At 39.9% G+C, this 17592-nt stretch overlaps 1 protein-coding gene across 6 annotated transcripts in view; it reads left to right on the top strand.

The window, feature by feature from the left end:
- Nucleotides 1-17592, top strand: part of LOC129700352 (gephyrin) — a 459263-nt gene that overhangs the window by 296700 nt on the left and 144971 nt on the right. For all 6 annotated transcript variants that reach the window (XM_055640758.1, XM_055640759.1, XM_055640762.1 and 3 more), the window contains exon 10: nucleotides 12687-12729. In XM_055640758.1, coding sequence (XP_055496733.1) covers nucleotides 12687-12729 — 43 coding nt within the window. The remainder of the gene's footprint in view (nucleotides 1-12686; nucleotides 12730-17592) is intronic.

The raw sequence follows: 17592 nt of genomic DNA, 5'->3' as shown, positions 1-17592 counted from the left end.
CCTTTTTAATTATCTTCTGTTGCTTTTTAAACGTTACCCAATCCTCTGGTTTCCCGCTCATCTTCGCTATGTTATACTTCTCTTTTATTTTTATACTGTCCCTGACTTCCCTTGTCAGCCACAGTAGCCCCTTACTCCTGTTGGAATCTTTCTTCCCCTTTGGAATGAACCTGCACCTTATTCCCAGAAATACCTGCCTTTGTTGTATCATTGTCATCCCCGCTACGGTATCTTTCCAGTTCACTTTAGCCAGCTCTTCTCTCATAGCTCCATAGTCCCCTTTGTTCAACTGTAATACTGACACCTCCGATTTACCCTTTTTCCTCTCAAATTGTAGATTAAAACATATCATATTATGGTCACTACCTCCTAATGTCTCCTTAACCTCAAGTACCCTTATCAAATCCGGTTCATTACACAACACTAAATCCAGAATTGCCTTCTCCCTGGTAAGCTCCAGTACAAGCTGCTCTAAGAATCCATCACGGAGGCACTCAACAAACTCCCTTTCTTAGGGTCCAGTACCAACCTGATTTTCCAAGTCTACCTGCATGTTGAAATCTCCCATAACAACAGTAGCATTACCTTTACGACATGCCAGCCTCACTCTACAGCAACAACCTCATAAATATTCTATGTTCAGTTTTGGTCCCCCTTCTGCAGAAAATATGTTGTTAAGATTATTTACAAGCTTGTTACCATGAGGGCGAAAGAGGTTGGGCAGGCTAGGACTTTCTTCTTTAGAGTACAGTAGGATGAAAGGTGATCTTTTATAGGTGTTAAAGAGGGAACTGCAGATGCTGGAGAATCGAAGGTTGCACAGAAAAGCTGGAGAAACTCAGCGGGTGCAGCAGCATCTATGGAGCGAAGGAAATAGGCAACGTTTCGGGCCGAAACCCTTCTTCAGTCTGAAGAAGGGTTTCGGCCCGAAACGTTGCCTATTTCCTTCGCTCCATAGATGCTGCTGCACCCGCTGATCTTTTATAGGTGTTTGAGATCATAGTGTGAATAGACTAGGTAAGTGGAATGAATCTTTTGTCTAGAGTAGGAAAATCAAGAACCAGGGGATATAGGTTTGAGGTGAGAGGGGAAAGATTTAATAAGAACCAGAGGGCCAATTTGTTCAGTCAGAGGCTGGTGGATATATGGAAAGAGTTGCCAAAGGAGGTAATTAAGATAGGTACTATCGAAACATTTAAAATACATCAGTGACCAAAACTATACAATAATAAATTGTGGTGTAAAAAATAATGTTTATATAAGGTTAAAATATAATATTTACATTTTTAACGTTATGTGAAAGACCAAAATCCAGATGCATAGCCATATGCAATAAGCAGTTTTTATTTTTTCTCTTTCCAGCAATCGTATGTAGTGTAATCCGTGTAAGTCTTGCAGAATAGAGCCAATCTGTTTGTATGATTGGCCTGTATACTGAGATGCTCCTGCCTCTGTCCTCTGGTAGTTTACAACCTGTGAGCTTCATCTTCAACCTTGCAGACTTAGCCAGAGACACCTATTAATGTTGCGACATTGGATTAGAAAAATAAGCATGTTGAGCAATGCCCCATTTCATGAACGCACTCTCCATTATCCCTCGCATGCAATACTGGTGAAGCAATGATGCTCAAGGCTAGGATTTCATGTCTCTATTCAAGGTGGTGTTTATAAAGTATACAAGCCCTCGATGAAGTTCTGCAAGCATTTGTTTGATTGTCGCATGTGACGTTTCATGTTGATAATTAATCTTTGTATTGATGACAAATTAATTGCAAGAAGCTGTTCAAAACAGGCACTCCCATCTCTGCATGTGTGCACAGTACAACTGGGATACCTGGTCATCACAATTTTCACAGCTACTCCACAGCTATCCTGCTCATTGTCAGTGGTCTGAAGATGTAAGATCTGTGTTTATCTGAGCATTTATTTGGATGTCTCTGCTTCCTCCAATGTGAACTTTCCCCTGCTCTCCATGTCTCCACCGTTGACTGTTGCTCGCCATCCATCAGCAGGTAAAAATCCAACCAGCTTTCTTAGCACTGAAGCTGGTTATCTATGCCAGTGCATGACTTGCATAAGTCCCATGATGGTCCATCCTCAGAGTGAGTGACTTCACTACAATTCTCTGCCTCTCTCTGGTGCACTCTCCACTTCTAAAAGGATGGGAAGAGGAGACCTGTGAGTGAGAGTATGTTTACGGTAAAATAATGGATAAAGATAATTTTTTAGGTTAACTGAAGCTATATTTCATATAGATGAGTGTGAATAGATGAGAAAACGTATATCAAGAAGAATGTAAGGTACCTACAAAATGAGTTGCTATGTGCTGAGGAAAGAAGAGTGGAGACCTTGGGTGATACACACATTACCATATAGGTAAATGAGCATTTGTACTCATCTTTCCTGTGCTTTTTAAGGTATTATAACACCTAGGACAGTGAATGCACTCTTGTGGCGATATTTCATTGTTATTACCTCCTGTGACAATCTGCAGCCACATCAGACTGTTAAGAGCCTGTCCCACTTGGGCTATGTTTAGGCGACTGCATACGACTGTCATAGTCGTAGCGGGTCACCGAAAAACTGGCGACTGGACCCCCCCTTCGACATAAAATTTGAAATAGAATCATTACTTTAACAACAAAAAAAATGGCCAGCACCGGCAACAACCTACATCACCTGGCGACAGCCTACGTTAACCTGGAGACAACTACGACAGCATCTATGTCAGGAGAAGTCAAGCTACGCTCATTGGCGTCAAACCCACTGTCGCCGGCTGTCTCCGAAAATGTTTCAACATGTTGAAAATCTAGCGGCGACCAGAAAGACGCTACGACTCTGAGGAGACTACTCACGACATACAGGCGACAGCCCAGCGACCTTGTGGCGGCAGCATACTCGCCTGTAGCCGCATAAAAAATAGCCTAAGTGGGACAGGCCCTTTAGATTATCAGATTATCTCCAAATATGCCATCATGCCTCCTGCATGAGATCAACCTACCTGTGACCAAACCTTTGATTTAGCACAATGACACTTCCCTTCATCTTAGTTCCAGCTCCAGAATCCATAGTGAAATAGGATTTGATTCACATGCACAGTCATCATAGCTTCTCAATTTCTCAAAATATTATACATTAATACAATGGCCATGTTAAAATACAGTAACAAGTATGCTAAACTAATTAATCATTTTCTATCTTACCAGTGGTTTCCAAGCTCCAATCAAATTGGCAAGCTAAAATTCAGCTTCTGTTATATCCTAATTTGTTTTTAAATGAGTTATCATTGTTCTGGTTTGGATAATGGCACTACATAGCCCCACTGTATGTATTTTCACTTGAACAATGCAACTGCTAAAATCAGGCTGGATCCAGCAAAATATGCTTTGAGATAAAATTTGGAAGCACTCAGTAAGTTAGGCAGCAGATTTGGAAAGGAAAACAGAGTTAATGTTTCAAATGAAAGAGCCATCATCAGTTTTATTTCAGAATTCCAGCATCTGCAATCCGCTACAGACGGTCCGATGTTCAGGCCCTCTCGTTGGGATGATCGAAACTCTGACGCCGGGACGCATCGGAACACTCCGCAGCAAGGAGTTCCCGAGTCGGCCGCTTCTTACTGGAGACCATGGCTTCATGATGTTAAAAGTCCACAGGCCCCGCAATCGGAAGCACTTCTTCTGGCGATCCTCAGCAAAGGATCGCAGATCCGCAATGATCTGCGGCTTGAAGCTTCAGGCCGGTCTCCAGGAAAGGCCGCACCAATCCAGTTGTTGGGCTGCGGGGGGGGGGGGGGGGGGGGGGGGGGGGGGGGGGGGGGGGGGGGGAGGAGAGGAGAGATGTGATGTGACACTGAGAAAGTCGCATCTCTGTCATTGTGAGAGACTGAAAAAAAGTTTTCCTCTATAGCTTCCCGCTCCCCCCACATAAACTAATCTAGAAACATTGAAATACACATTTAAGACATACTTAAAATAATAAAATCAGAGAAAGGACATGAGACTGCTGGCGAGGCAGCCATTGCTGTCACCACCCGGTGGAGCCCAACATGCCCCATCTACACTAGTCCCAGCTGCCTGCGTTTGGCCCATATCCCTCTAGACCTATCCTATCCATGTACCTGTCGAAATTTTTCTTAAACGCTGCGATAGTACCTGCATCAACTACCCGTGAAGAATTAATTCTTCAAACCCTGATAAACCTAGATTTCATTTTGTTAAGTGATCGTCATGCACTGCAACCTTCACAACTGCTAATTTGAGCACTAACTTGGCTCTCCTTTTCTTTCCAAATCTCATGTAATCACTCTTCTACTGACAAAACATTCAAATTTCATTTGCAGAGACCTTATTTGTCAAACTAAGCAGCCAATCAGTGACAACCTTATTGATCACCATCTGGAAGTTGCTCAGTTGCGAAGTGACGACTTGTTTAGTTTAGAGATACGGAGCAGAAACAGGTGCTTCAGCCCATCGAGACCTCGCTGACCAGCGATCCCCACACACCACACACACTAAGGACAATTTACAATTTTACCAAACCAATTTACCTACAAACTTGTACGTCTTTGGAGTGTGGGAGCAAACCAGAGCACCCGGAGAAAACCCACACAGGTCACAAGGAAAAAGGTACAAACTCCATACAGACAGCGCCCATAGTCGGGATCGAACCCGGGTCTCTGGCCCTGTAAGGCAACAAATCTACCGCTACGTTGCCATGCTGCCCAATGATGAGTCAAGGTCAGCTATCGCATGCGGAACTGAAATTGTGTTACGGAGGATTCACTATTAGCAACAAATGCTGGAGAGATAATGGAGAATCTTCCACTTTTGCATGAACTATTGAAAGTATTATAGCAAGAGCTAAGGTATCTCGTGGCTATTGCTGGGGTACGTAATTTTGGTTCCATATACTTGAATTAGACTGAAATCTTCAAATAAAATAATCAAAATGATTAAAAAGAATTCTAGTTCAGAAAATACCTTTATTTAGATTAGTACTCTTTTTTTGCAATTGAATTTTTCAATTAAAATGGACGTTAATGGCATACATTTTGCATGTATTTTAATTCCTGTAAATCAGCTTTTTTTCAGAATTGTAGAGCAACTCATCAAATGCAACTAAAACTAGAAGACTTGCTTTTACTTTTTCCTCAACCTAGGGCATGCAGCTTAAAATTGAGCTGTTCGTTTGCCTATGTTTCTGAGTTTTATTGAAAAGTCATTTTAATTTAGCATGCACTTCTATATATGCAGAAGTACTCAATAACATTTTGCTGGTGCCTCTCTTGAAAAAAAAATATTGAATCAGATCCCTAAACAGATGCATAACAATGGTTTTATGCTAAATTTATCTAATCTACAATTTTTAGTCCTGAAGTTTGGAAAAAATAGTGACACTTTGCTATTAGATTAATATTTATAATTCCCTGTACTTTGCCAGATAACATAGAGGGATCAATCTTGTAATGCCCACGGAAAGAAGTACAGAAGCCGACAAACAAGCAGATTTAAGTTATTATTTGTTCAATGGTCGATGACAAGATAAATTGAAATTCTGATATCGGTTTCACTCAAATATATTTGGGCTTTTAGTGCATAATAATCTCCCAGGAGTATCTACAATGTCAGACGTCGGTGAGCATTTACATAACTTTAAGATTTGATGTTCAGCAATGTGGCAAGAACTGATCCCAAATTTCCTCTTTCCAGTCTGAAAAACATTTCAACTCCCAGTTTTCTACGAGACAGCCAGTTTTCAATCTATTTTAGTACACTTCCTCCAATCTTTGGGCTTTTAATCAGTACCCCAATCTTTTGATGTGGCACCTTGTCAAATACTCAATACCTTGTGTTGTGTTGTGCTTTGTGTTGGGGAACTCGAAAGATTTACAACCCATTGATATTTATTTTCATTTCCATCCTAAACAATCAACTCCCTTTTATACCAAGGCACTTATTTTTAAACTCACCATTCAGAAAAAAACCTCCCAACACCTCTAAAGTGATCAACAATGAATTATGTGCTGTTTGAGCACTGAAATCATGATGAAAGTCTGATATTTGACCTGAAACGTTAACTCTGTTTCCCTCTTTGCAGAAACTTCCCAAGGTGCTGAACATTTATGGCATTTTTTGTATAGCTGATATCAGGGTAATTAGCAACCAAGCCATTTTCATGCATGTTCTCTACAGGATCGACCAGGCGTGGATTCATTACATATTCTCCCCCTTTCTCCCCTCCTCCCAGGAGGTTTGGGGTGGCATTGTGGCGCAGTGGTAGAATTACTGCTGTACAGTGATAAAAACCCGATTTGATCTGACTAACTGTGCTGTCTGTACGGAGTTTGTACCTTCTCCCTGTGGCCGCTGGTTTTCTCCGGGTGCTCATGTTTCCTCCCACATTCCAAAGACCTGCAGGTTTGTAGGTAAATTGGCTTCTGTAAATGATACCTAGAGTGCAGGATATATCTAGTGTACAAGTGATCACTGGTTGGCGTGGACTCGGTGGGCCAGCTTCCACACTGTATCCCTAAACTAATAAACTAATCTAAACTTCTGATGCAAAGGTTATTTTTAGTGGGCGGCACAGCGGTAGAGTTGCTGCCTTACAGTGCCGGAGAGCAAGGTTTGATTCTGGCTATGGGTGCTATCTGTATGGAGTTTGTATGTTCTCCCTGTGTCCGCATGGGTTTTCTCAGGGTGCTCCGGTTTCCTCCCACACTCCAAAGACGTACAGGTTTGTAGGTTAATTGGCTTCAGTAAAGTTGTTAACTGTCCCTCATGTCGGATAGCGCTAGTGTACGGAGTGATCACTGGTCAGCGTGGACTCGGTGGGCTGAAGGGCCTGTCTCTGCACTGTATCACTAAAGCCTAAAGTCTAATCTTGTAGTGCCTTGATTTGTAGACATGTCTTCCAATTTTTCTTTGGATAATTTCTCACATTTGACTTGGTTCATGATAATCAAAACTGGTTTATTTCATTTTCCGGTTTGGAATTGGCTTTCGCAATTTGAAAGACCACTTGGATATCCTTTAGTTCAGTCAAAGTCCCCATGCAAAAATAATTTACTACCAGTACTGAAAGGATTGAAAAACTGTAGAGATTGTTTTTTAATGTTAGTTTTTTTGATATATCTGTAATTTCCATTTGAGCGTATGTGTCTTTAATTCGGATTAACCATCAACTCTTTATGGATTTGAGTGTGCATTGTTTTATCTTTTTTGCATATTTTATAACTATGCATCTTTTATAATATTTCATGCATCATGGAAAACTCACAATTCACAGAACTGTTTTCTAAAATATCAAGTTTAACATTGACCTCAGCAACAAATTAGTTTCCTTTGCAGTTGTTCACACTCCACTGCTGGTATAATTGGCTGTCCTTGCAGTGTTCCAGTTCACATTGATCATCTGAAGATAGTCGGTGTTACAGATTTGTTTGCCATTTACTTAATCCAACATCAGAAAAGTCAAGGTTTTAGAAGTATCTTGCTTTTACCCCATTTCTTTTCATACCCTGTGCATAACACTTAGTCTTAACTAAAATAGTTGTAAAACAGCATGTATTTGGTTTAATGCCCTTCGGGAGCCAGTTCCAAATTAGAAACCTTTGCTTGCCATATAATTAAGACTGCTGCAATGGAAGCTTACTCCAGTGCTAATTTTGTTGGATATTCTATAGCTACATTTTTCTTGCCTCTCTTCTGAATTATTACAAAACTCCATTCATCTATGAAGAATAAGAAAGTCAATATGGTGTGTTTTGAGCTGTCAAACTAACAAACACTACTTTAGGGGAACAGGTTAAAGATCAAATTATTGGTATCTAATCATGGGTGGAACCTTTTTAGTTATTCAATTGTCAGAATACCTTGATATTATTCTAATATGCTTTCAGTATGCTTATGTTGTTGGAAATAATTGAAATTTATATTTTGACCCTAAACATAAAATTGTCATTCTGTTTGTAATTAGAACTTCTCGTGTGCTAGGGGTGAAGATCTCAATCTTCTAATCTTCCTCATTGCCACCCTTACACTTTTTAAAATCTGCACTTCCTCTGTAGCTGTAACACTATATTCTTCACTTTATTTTGTTTTTTACACTACCTGACAGGTTTATGTTTGTATGGTTTGATGGATAACAAGCAAAACAGAGTTTATTACTGTATTTTGACAATAATAAACCATTGCTAATATCAGTATGAAGACTTACAAACAGCATTCTGATAGGTAAGAGGAACTAAGAAATCAAATCTTTCACTGGGTAAAATTTACATTATGAATGGTTAATGGATTCATAATGCATTCGTCATGATACCATTTGTAACAAATATTCATCTTTTAAAATTTGGAGTGTTTGTATGTATAATACCAGTTGAAAATTTTACCCTAGAAATAACTGCATCAGGGAGCAGTAAGACAACTGTTTCATGATGATAAATTTATCATCTCTTCTAATTTCTGCTCTACATGTAACTTTAAGAGCAGAATTGGTATGGTTTCTTCTTTAAATTGTCTATACAGCTGAGAATGGTGCAAAGTACACGAAACTGCAATAAATATTTTCCTCAAAGGCAAATAATTATCTTATTTAGGTACTGAAAGGAAGCAGGATTGTTTCATCCTTTCCATCAGGTGAAACAGCATGTTAGCCCTCAAAATCATTTTTGCATCACTTCTCACCTTATTTCCATGATATTCAGGCTTTGTGCCATTTTGGTGAGGTCCTTTTCATCTTTGAGTTTAAGGCATCTATCAAAAGCAGGTTGTGACCTGTCATCATACAATACAATTTGAGGCCCAGTGATGTACCCACAAACCCAATGCAATATTAGGCTTCTGTGCTGTGAATGCACTTTCCTTTGGAATTGTATCTCAATTGCATGAAATTTCTAGGAATTTGTGGCTAGGGGTCTCTGTTTTAAAGGTATTATTTTTAGCATAAAATATCACTGGTACCACTCCCATAACACAGGTATAAATAATTAACGTGTGTTTACTTCATAAACCTTCCACCTCTTGATGCAATTTTTTTTTTCTTCTCCCAAAAAAGGTTGAAAGACTACAAATATCAGGCACAATAAACTGTTCAGTAGGTTTTATGTTGTTGCAGTTTTTGCATTTTAACTGTGGCACAGCTTTTTCTAAGAAGGTTGTTACACACATAACTAAGTATTGTTAACTGGAGACTACAGATCTCAGACAGCAATTCTCAAAAACAGATAATGAAACATTCTTTGTTAGCATGCAGCAAGATTAACAATCAGGCTTAGACTGATCAAGAGAAGACAATGTGTGTCCATTACAAGTAGCAGGCAATATCTGCCCAACCAGGGTGTATATTGGCTGGGACTTGTACAGTAGCATCCAAACTCTATCTTCCTATGATGCCCAAAGTCTTGATCTATTGTTCAATCCCCATTCAGTACTGTGCCGGTACAGTCATTGTTGATCAGAAACTTAATTGGACCAGTCATTTGTTATCAGTTTATTCTTTTTTCAGGATAATGTGTCACTGGAAACACGAACATTTATTGTCCTTAAGAAGAGAATCATAAGCCATCTGCCTGAATCACTGCCACACTTATTCGCGTAATGCATTTAGACCTATCAATAATGAATGAATAATATATTTGCAAGTCAGCATGGTATGTGATGTGGAGGGAACTAACTGTTAGTATTTCCATGGGCCTGCCGCCTTTGTTCTTAATGTTGGTAGAGGCTTTGAGTTTACGAGGTGAATGGCAAACCTCCTGAAACCTCTTCAGAGCATGACAAGGATGTAATGGGATAATCTCTCGATTGTCTCACCATTCACAACCTTAAAACTTCACTCATTCCATCAACAGTGCTGTATACCTGCAGTTGTGCCACCAATGAAATGTTGTGCAACAATTCACCAAGATTTCTTGTCAGTACACCTCATGACCTCTGCCAATAAGATGAACAGTGACAACATACATCACTATCTTGAAAATTCCCCCACCTCAATCCCCTCTCACTCCCCCTTCCAAATCATCTGCTACAGGAATACATTGCTGAATCAATAAAGTGGAACTTTCCTATCCAATACTGTGAACCATGCAGGATGTAGCTGTTGGAAAAGGTGAATTATCACCTTTGTCTGGATAGTTATGTGCAGGCAATAAATGTTGGCCTTACCTATGATGTGCATATTCCATTTTGAAGTTAAATATAAAGTCAGTGGAAATAGTGGAAGATTACAATTAGAGGAACAAACTATAATCCCTGCTGTTTTTTATGAGCATTCATCTGCTCACTCTTGTTTAAAAACAGAAACAAGGTTTTTCACTGAAGCTCATCCAATGTAACATTAATTTATTGTCAACTATTGACAAAGGTGGACTTCCAGAAGTTATTTTATTAAAAAAAAAAATTAAATAAGGATTTACAGGCATGAAGAAACGACATATCAAAAAATACAAAAATATATATTCAAGAAAGCAGCAGATGAAGAAAATAATTGGCTAAATCCTGTGCACATTTTTAGAATGGAATATTTTTAGTGTTGCTATGATATTGTTGTGGCTGTCTAAATCCCTGATCTTCATTATGAAGATTTGCAATTAAATCATTTATCCTTCCAAGTAAGGGTAGACCAAGTATTGTTAATGTGGTTTAAAGTTTGATGTTTAATGGATCAAAAGCATGAATAATTATCAACATTACTTTAAGTCTCATTTGTCAATGAACATACCTGCATAGATGTATCTGAAAAATACTGTTCAGGATGGCATTCATATCGCTGATTTAGCTGACAACTAATTGAATGTGATTATGTGGTCAAGTATTTACTTTCAGCACAACATTGTACTTTAACACAAATCGAGACATGTTATTTCATTATTTGAGATGAGCTGCACATTTTCTCTACTTTAATTTCTCATGTCTCACTACCTTTGTATTGAACTTCTCTTGTTCCTTTTCTTGCATCATTAATTTTTCTTGTCTAAATTTGCTTTTCATTATCCAGCTTACTGACAGGTGGACTAGATAATGCACTTAATGACAATAATAAAAAATAAAAGGGCAAATACAAATGTTGCTAGTTCATTATATCCATTTCATCGGTTCATTGAAAGCTTATGTTTTCTTTGTCTTGTTAATCGGTTGTGCTGATGTTCACTACTCGCACCCTAGCAAACTGTCAACAACAGATGACAAAGCAATTGGATTGCTTCATTCAAAGTCAGCATTATTTTTCTCTCCTTTGTTCTTCTTTTCATGTAACTGAAAGAATCTTCCATAGTATGTTTATAGCCTTGTAAAAATGTATAGTTCTGGCAACTCAGTTAATCCCAATCTTACACCTAAAAACGTTTTATTGTTGTCTCTCAAGGAGACTTCAGTTTTGATTCATTCCAACCTGCACAGAAGTAACTGTGCAGATCTGTCATTCTATTTATACTGATAGGTCACAAGATAGGGGCGGTGTAAAAGTTTAAAAAAACCCACTCTTCTAAAGAAAGTGAGAGGGACACTAACCTACGGGGACAAGGCATGTTCAGGTTTTAATTTCTGAAAGTATTGTGCAAAAGTATAATGATTTAGGGTTATAGTGGGGAACGTGGCATGCAGTAAAATTGATACTTGTTTTATGTTTGTTCTTTTAATTTCCTCTCTGTGCTTCATGGCTCTTATTTTGCTTGAATTGCCAAGCAGATCCTGCCTGTTTTTTCCTGTCTTGTGTGTGGGTTAATGCTGGTGGTTCCACAATTTGCATGTTTTCTCGTGTGTTGGTAGCAAGTGTGTTTGAAAATTGTAAAAAGGCCAAACATATAATATACCTCTCATTAGTTCTTTTGTTTACGTAGTTCATCTTTCAAAAAAAAATCTTAGATTTCTGAGCTTCTCTGTTCATTATAAATCTTTTGTTTTTGTTTACACATTAGCTCCACCATAGGTTGGAAGGGCTTAAAGATGAACTCAGAAGGCATAGAGGATACAACTCACGAGTAACTATTACTGATCAAAGGAGCTGCTACCATTCGCAAACTCTGCTTTGCGCTATGAGTTCTAGCTCCTTGCTATTCTATCTATGTGAAGATTCTTGATTGTTTGTTTTTCCCACCTTAACACTGTCCACTAGTCTGTGCCTTTAACATTTGTCTTAGAATGTTTCAGTTATCATTTCCACATTTAGACCTTTCTATTTAATTTATGGTGTAATTCTTACTGTTTTGTGTCTAGTGTGTGTGTGTGCGTGTGTGTGTGCACGCATGTGTGCACATGTGTCTATACATTTATTTCGAAAGGCAATTGCTAGATCCAGAACACACAAGCCCTTCTACATGGATTAGTTTACTGCAACATGTCACATTCATTTCTGACAACCTTTTATTCCTTCATGCAGTTTTCATGGCTACTTGTGCTCAGCAGATCTGAAGCAAATTTATTTTGTGCTACTATGTTCTGTCGAATAACGTTTTGCCTCCATTTTGATGGGTTTTCCAGATTTCACTCATTTACATTTTAATATTTCTAGGATGAAGAATCATAAGCTTTCCCATTGTAGCATTCTTGCACAAATTGTCATTTCATGGTGGTGATCCAGCTTTGTTCATCATGATCTATTGTGTGCAACTCACTGCATGTATGTATGTTTGAACTTTCAATACATTGTGTAGATTTTATAAATACTGTCCATTCTCCTTGCAGGTCCAGTCTCGTTGCAGCAGCAAGGAAAACATCCTGAGAGCCAGTGAGTACTTAAGTCGTTTTGTTCATGGTGTACCTTATAATGTAGGTATGTGAAAAAAAAAATCTTTAATTGCTAGTGGTGTTTCTGGCATTATTTGCATTCCTGCACATATTGCAATCATAATATCCAATCAGCCCCATTCTACCCCATCCTAACTGGGGGGGGGGGGGGGGGGGGGGGTGTGTGTGTGCGTCTGTGTGTGCATCTCGTCTGTGTGTGTGTGTCGTCTGTGTGCGTGTGTGTCATGTTTGTGTGTGTGTGTGTGTGTCTCATCTGTGAGTGTGTGTCTCGTCTGTGCGTGTGTGTGTCGTCTGCGTGTGCGTGTGTGTGTCATCTGTGTGTGTGTGTGTGTGTGTGTGTGTCTCATGTGTGTGTGTGTCTCGTCTGTGTGTGTGTGTGTGCGGGAGGGAGGGAGAGAAGGGAGTGGGGAAAGGAGGGAGAAAGGAGAGAGGGAAGGAGAGAAGGGAGGGAGGGAAGGAGAGAAAGAAGGGAGGGAGAGAAAGAAGGGGGGAGGGAAGGAGAGAAAAGAAGGGAGGGAGGGAAGGAGAGAAGGGAAAAGAGAGAGAGAGAGGAAGGAGGGAGGGAAGGATATAAAGATGGGAGGGAGGAGAAGAAGGGCAAGGGAGGGAGGGAAGAAGGGAAGGGAAGGAGAGAAGGGAGGGAGAGGGCCGGCGGCGGGAGCGGATGCTGGGGTCCGGGCGAACGCGTGTGAGCTGAGGCCGAGGTTTGTAAACGTTGTTCCAAACCCGGGCTAGGCCCTCCCTGTATTGTTCACCTTGTCTCCCTGGGGAGAGAGAGGGGTGGAACCGGGGTTGTGTGCATGAAGCACGACGACTGGAGGGGCAGGAGCACTGCCCTGGGACCTTGAGAGACCTCTCCCTCTCCCCCTTCTCCATTCCCCCTCACACCCCCCTCCCCGTCTACCCATTTCTTCCCCCTCCACCCCTCTACTCTCTCTCCACCTCTCTTTCCCCCCCTCCCTCGGGGTAGATCTACCCGAGCTGAGGGTAGATTACTCCAAAGATTCCAGAGCGGAGCTTTGGATTACTCTAGCACAGGGCCCCCCTTAGGCGCGGGACCCAACTGAGAGCAATCGGTCCAATCGGCTTAAGGCCGGCCCTGCCTAGCCATATCCCTTGACCTCTGCAGAGTTGTTCCATTTTTGTGAAACTGAAAGTAAGGTTTTTCTTGCTTTGTTCCAGAGAAAAAAAGATTTTAAACAAAAAGATGGCGAATGGTTTACGATTGTCCTGTGTTTGGCTATTGAGAATAGCAGCACTGAGCAAATACACCATCGTGAAACATTGTTTAGAATGCACATGCTGTTTGAATTATTGAAACGTGGTTAACTGTCTTAAGGTTTTTCATGGAGCTGCCTGTACTGCTTTTGTTTTGATGCCTCATCTGAAGCCAGGCAGAACATAACCCTAAAAAGGACAAAGCAGGGCTTTGAAACAAAATATGTTTACTGTTTTTAAGCAGTGACTGGATCCATTATTGGGAAGTCTAAAGGTTGTGCAGTTGATAGTAGAAGGAAAATTGATTAGGGCTAATGAGATGACTTTATGAAAATTGTCTCTTAAACCCGTTGTGACTATTTCCTCACAGTCGGCGTGCAAACATGCTGATTGCACATATCTAGGATGGTGGCTTCAAGGGATTTGTAGCAGGGGCCTGGGTGAATCTGGATCTTTTTCATTCACTTCAACTCAATAGAATTGCACTTATGGTAATTCCTTAAGGCTACTCTTCCAAATGTGTATAATCAGACACAAGGTACTGCAGGTACAGTTATCCAAATAAAAGAGAGTGGCACAGTGACGCAGTGGTAGAGTTGCTACCTTACAGCACCAGAGACCCGGGTTCGATCCTGAGTACGGATGTTGTCTGAAGTTCATATATTCTCCCTGCGACTGTGTGAGTTTTCTCCAGGTGCTCTGGTTTCCTCCCACACTCCAAAGATGTACAGGTGTGTAGGTTAATTGAGTTTGGTTAAAATTGTAAATTGTCCCTGGTGTGCATGATAATGCTAGTGTACGGGGTGATCACTGAACAGCATGGACTTGGTGGGCTGAAGGACTTGTTTCCGTGCTGTATCTCTAAAGTAAAGACATAGTGCTGGAGTAGCCCAGGGGGTCTGGCAGCATTTCTGGAGAACATGGATGTGACGTTTTGGATTGGGACCATTCTTCAAACTCTGATGTTGTCAGTCCCGCTGAGTTATTCCAGAACTTTTTGTTGATCATTAGTGTAGTTTCATACCAATAGTAAGGAAGTAACAGCAATGACGTAATGGACTTGAAACAAACCTTACAGACCTAAAGAATACATTCCCAGAATATATTCTTGCATTGAAACAATAGAGGAAATTAAGGGGCTCTGATCCAATGAGTGGGAGGCCTCAATTACTACAATTCGTATAACAATGAGATCTACACAACATAAAAAAAAAACATAGAAAATAGGTGCAGGAGTAGGCCATTCGGCCCTTCGAGCCAACAACATGGAAAATTGCCTTGATATATTATGTCTACAAACTATATCCTTGATCCTGGCCACAAAATAGTGCAAGGTCAATGTGATAATCATCAGAAAGGTTATAAAGGTGTTGTCATGTGCTGTGACATATTATCGCACTGTGATGTAAGGGTCATTTGGGACCAGATCTAATTCTAGCCATATTCCAAATATTGGTTTGAGAGTCGATTTCCAGATGTAAGATGAGAGTGATAGCCTTTGACAGCTTCACAGCATTTGGCCAAGTAGCCCTGGTAAAACTTAACTCAATAAACATGAATTAAAATTTTCCACCAGTTCAACAGTCAAGTGTGTTTTATTGACATATGTGCCAGATAGAACGATGAAATTCTTACTTGCAGCAGCACAACAGAATATGTAAACATAGTACACTGTAAATAATATAATAAATGAGAGAGAGAAAAAAAGGTTCAGTGTTTGTAGATGTACACATACTCACAAAGACACACATATAATATATATATATATATATACACACGCACATGCACACATACATATACACGAAAAAAACAATAATAGTGCAATAATAGTCTATGTAGTTCAGAGCTTATTTGAGTTAAAGTACAAAGGAAGATGATTGAGATTATTTGAGGTTAATTATTTCAGCCCCAGGACATCATTGTTCCTTGGCAAAATGTCCACAGCACTTACAGTTTTGACAGCTTCATCAATGATCTATCATAAAATCAGTACCATTTGCTCAGAGCTCAGAGAATGAAACAGTCCTGGCCTGTGTACTGGAGGACCAAGATAATATCCAGGCTAGGGCTGAAAAATGGAAGGTAATATTTGTGCCTCACAGATATTACCTGTCTCCAACACGAGATAATTAGTCACCTATCAATGACATTCACCATGGTTATGATTCCAGAATTCCCTGATGTTAATATTCCGGAGGTTAACATTTACTGGAAACAAGTGGTTTGACCTGCCAGATGAAGATTGTGACTTTTAAAGTTATACAAAGGACATGTGTCCAATAGTGAGTGATTCACTTCCTGACTCCCCTTTGAGCCACCTCCAAGGCATGTGATCATCAAGGACAAATCAATTCCAACAACAATCAAGAAGCTTGATAGGATCTAGGCTGAAGTAACTGTTCATTAACACAAAGTCTTCAACCTAAACGTCAGCATATACTGAATGTAGTGTGTACCTTCAAGTTACAAACACCCGACTACTGGACACCCATGGTTATATGAATATTTTTTAGTGTACTTTCCAACTTATGAACAAAATTGATCTGGGCATCAATAATAAGGGAGCTAGTTTGTCAGCTGGGGTTGGTCTATAATTTGTCCAGTTGTCTTTGACAACATCCCCTCAGCCTTCCAGTCTCCGCAATCTGGAAGGAGAGGAGTAATAGGCATGAATGAACATCCATGTACATTTCTGAATCATATAGTAACCTGACATATCTATTTGCCATTTCTTTATGGTCACTAGAATTGCCTAAAAAAAAGCATGATTATGAAATGCTAATTACCACCACCTAAAGGAAGAGGGGTGGGCAATAAGTAGCAGAAACTTAGCATCTCTTATTAATTAAAAATGGAAAGCAAATATAAAGCTTCATTACTTATGCAACCTTGAACAAAATATCATATTTCAAATGAGAATGACAGTTCATTGAATGACAGTAAGAAGCCAAAATTCCTATTTTAAGTTGCTCGGTTTCTTTAATACAAGTATTCACCTTATATTCCTTGTCATAGTACGTATTCCTTGTAATTAGTAATATCACCATGGTAATGGTGATATTTTTCTTCTTAATTCTACTGTCCCAAATTTGTGAAATACTAAATTCTGCATTTTCACCTTTCTTAATCATTTGAAAATTTAAAAAAAAAACACCTCACAACACATTCTCATTCATTGTTCTTTGCCAGGACCAATGTCTTCTTTCACTTCAAAAAGTAAACTCAATAATTGGGTCAAGTATAAGCTTAGTAATGAGGTTAGGGCATAACGGGTGAGTACTATATGTTGTGGGAATGATTCGTTTCAGATTCAGATTCAGATTCAGATTCAGATTCAATTTTAATTGTCATTGTCAGTGTACAGTACAGAGACAACGAAATGCATTTAGCATCTCCCTTGAAGAGCGACATAGCAAACTATTTGAATAAAAAATAAATAATAAGTGTCCGGGGGGGGGGGGGTGATTGGCAGTCACCGAGGTACGTTGTTTAGTAGAGTGACAGCCGCCGGAAAGAAGCTGTTCCTCGACCTGCTGGTTCGGCAACGGAGAGACCTGTAGCGCCTCCCGGATGGTAGGAGGGTAAACAGTCCATGGTTGGGGTGAGAGCAGTCCTTGGCGATGCT

The sequence above is a fragment of the Leucoraja erinacea genome, chromosome 9, assembly GCF_028641065.1.
Source record: "Leucoraja erinacea ecotype New England chromosome 9, Leri_hhj_1, whole genome shotgun sequence".
Lineage (NCBI taxonomy): Eukaryota > Metazoa > Chordata > Chondrichthyes > Rajiformes > Rajidae > Leucoraja > Leucoraja erinaceus.
The sequence above is the reverse complement of the archived record's forward strand: the minus strand, read 5'-3'. Positions and strand labels throughout refer to the sequence as shown.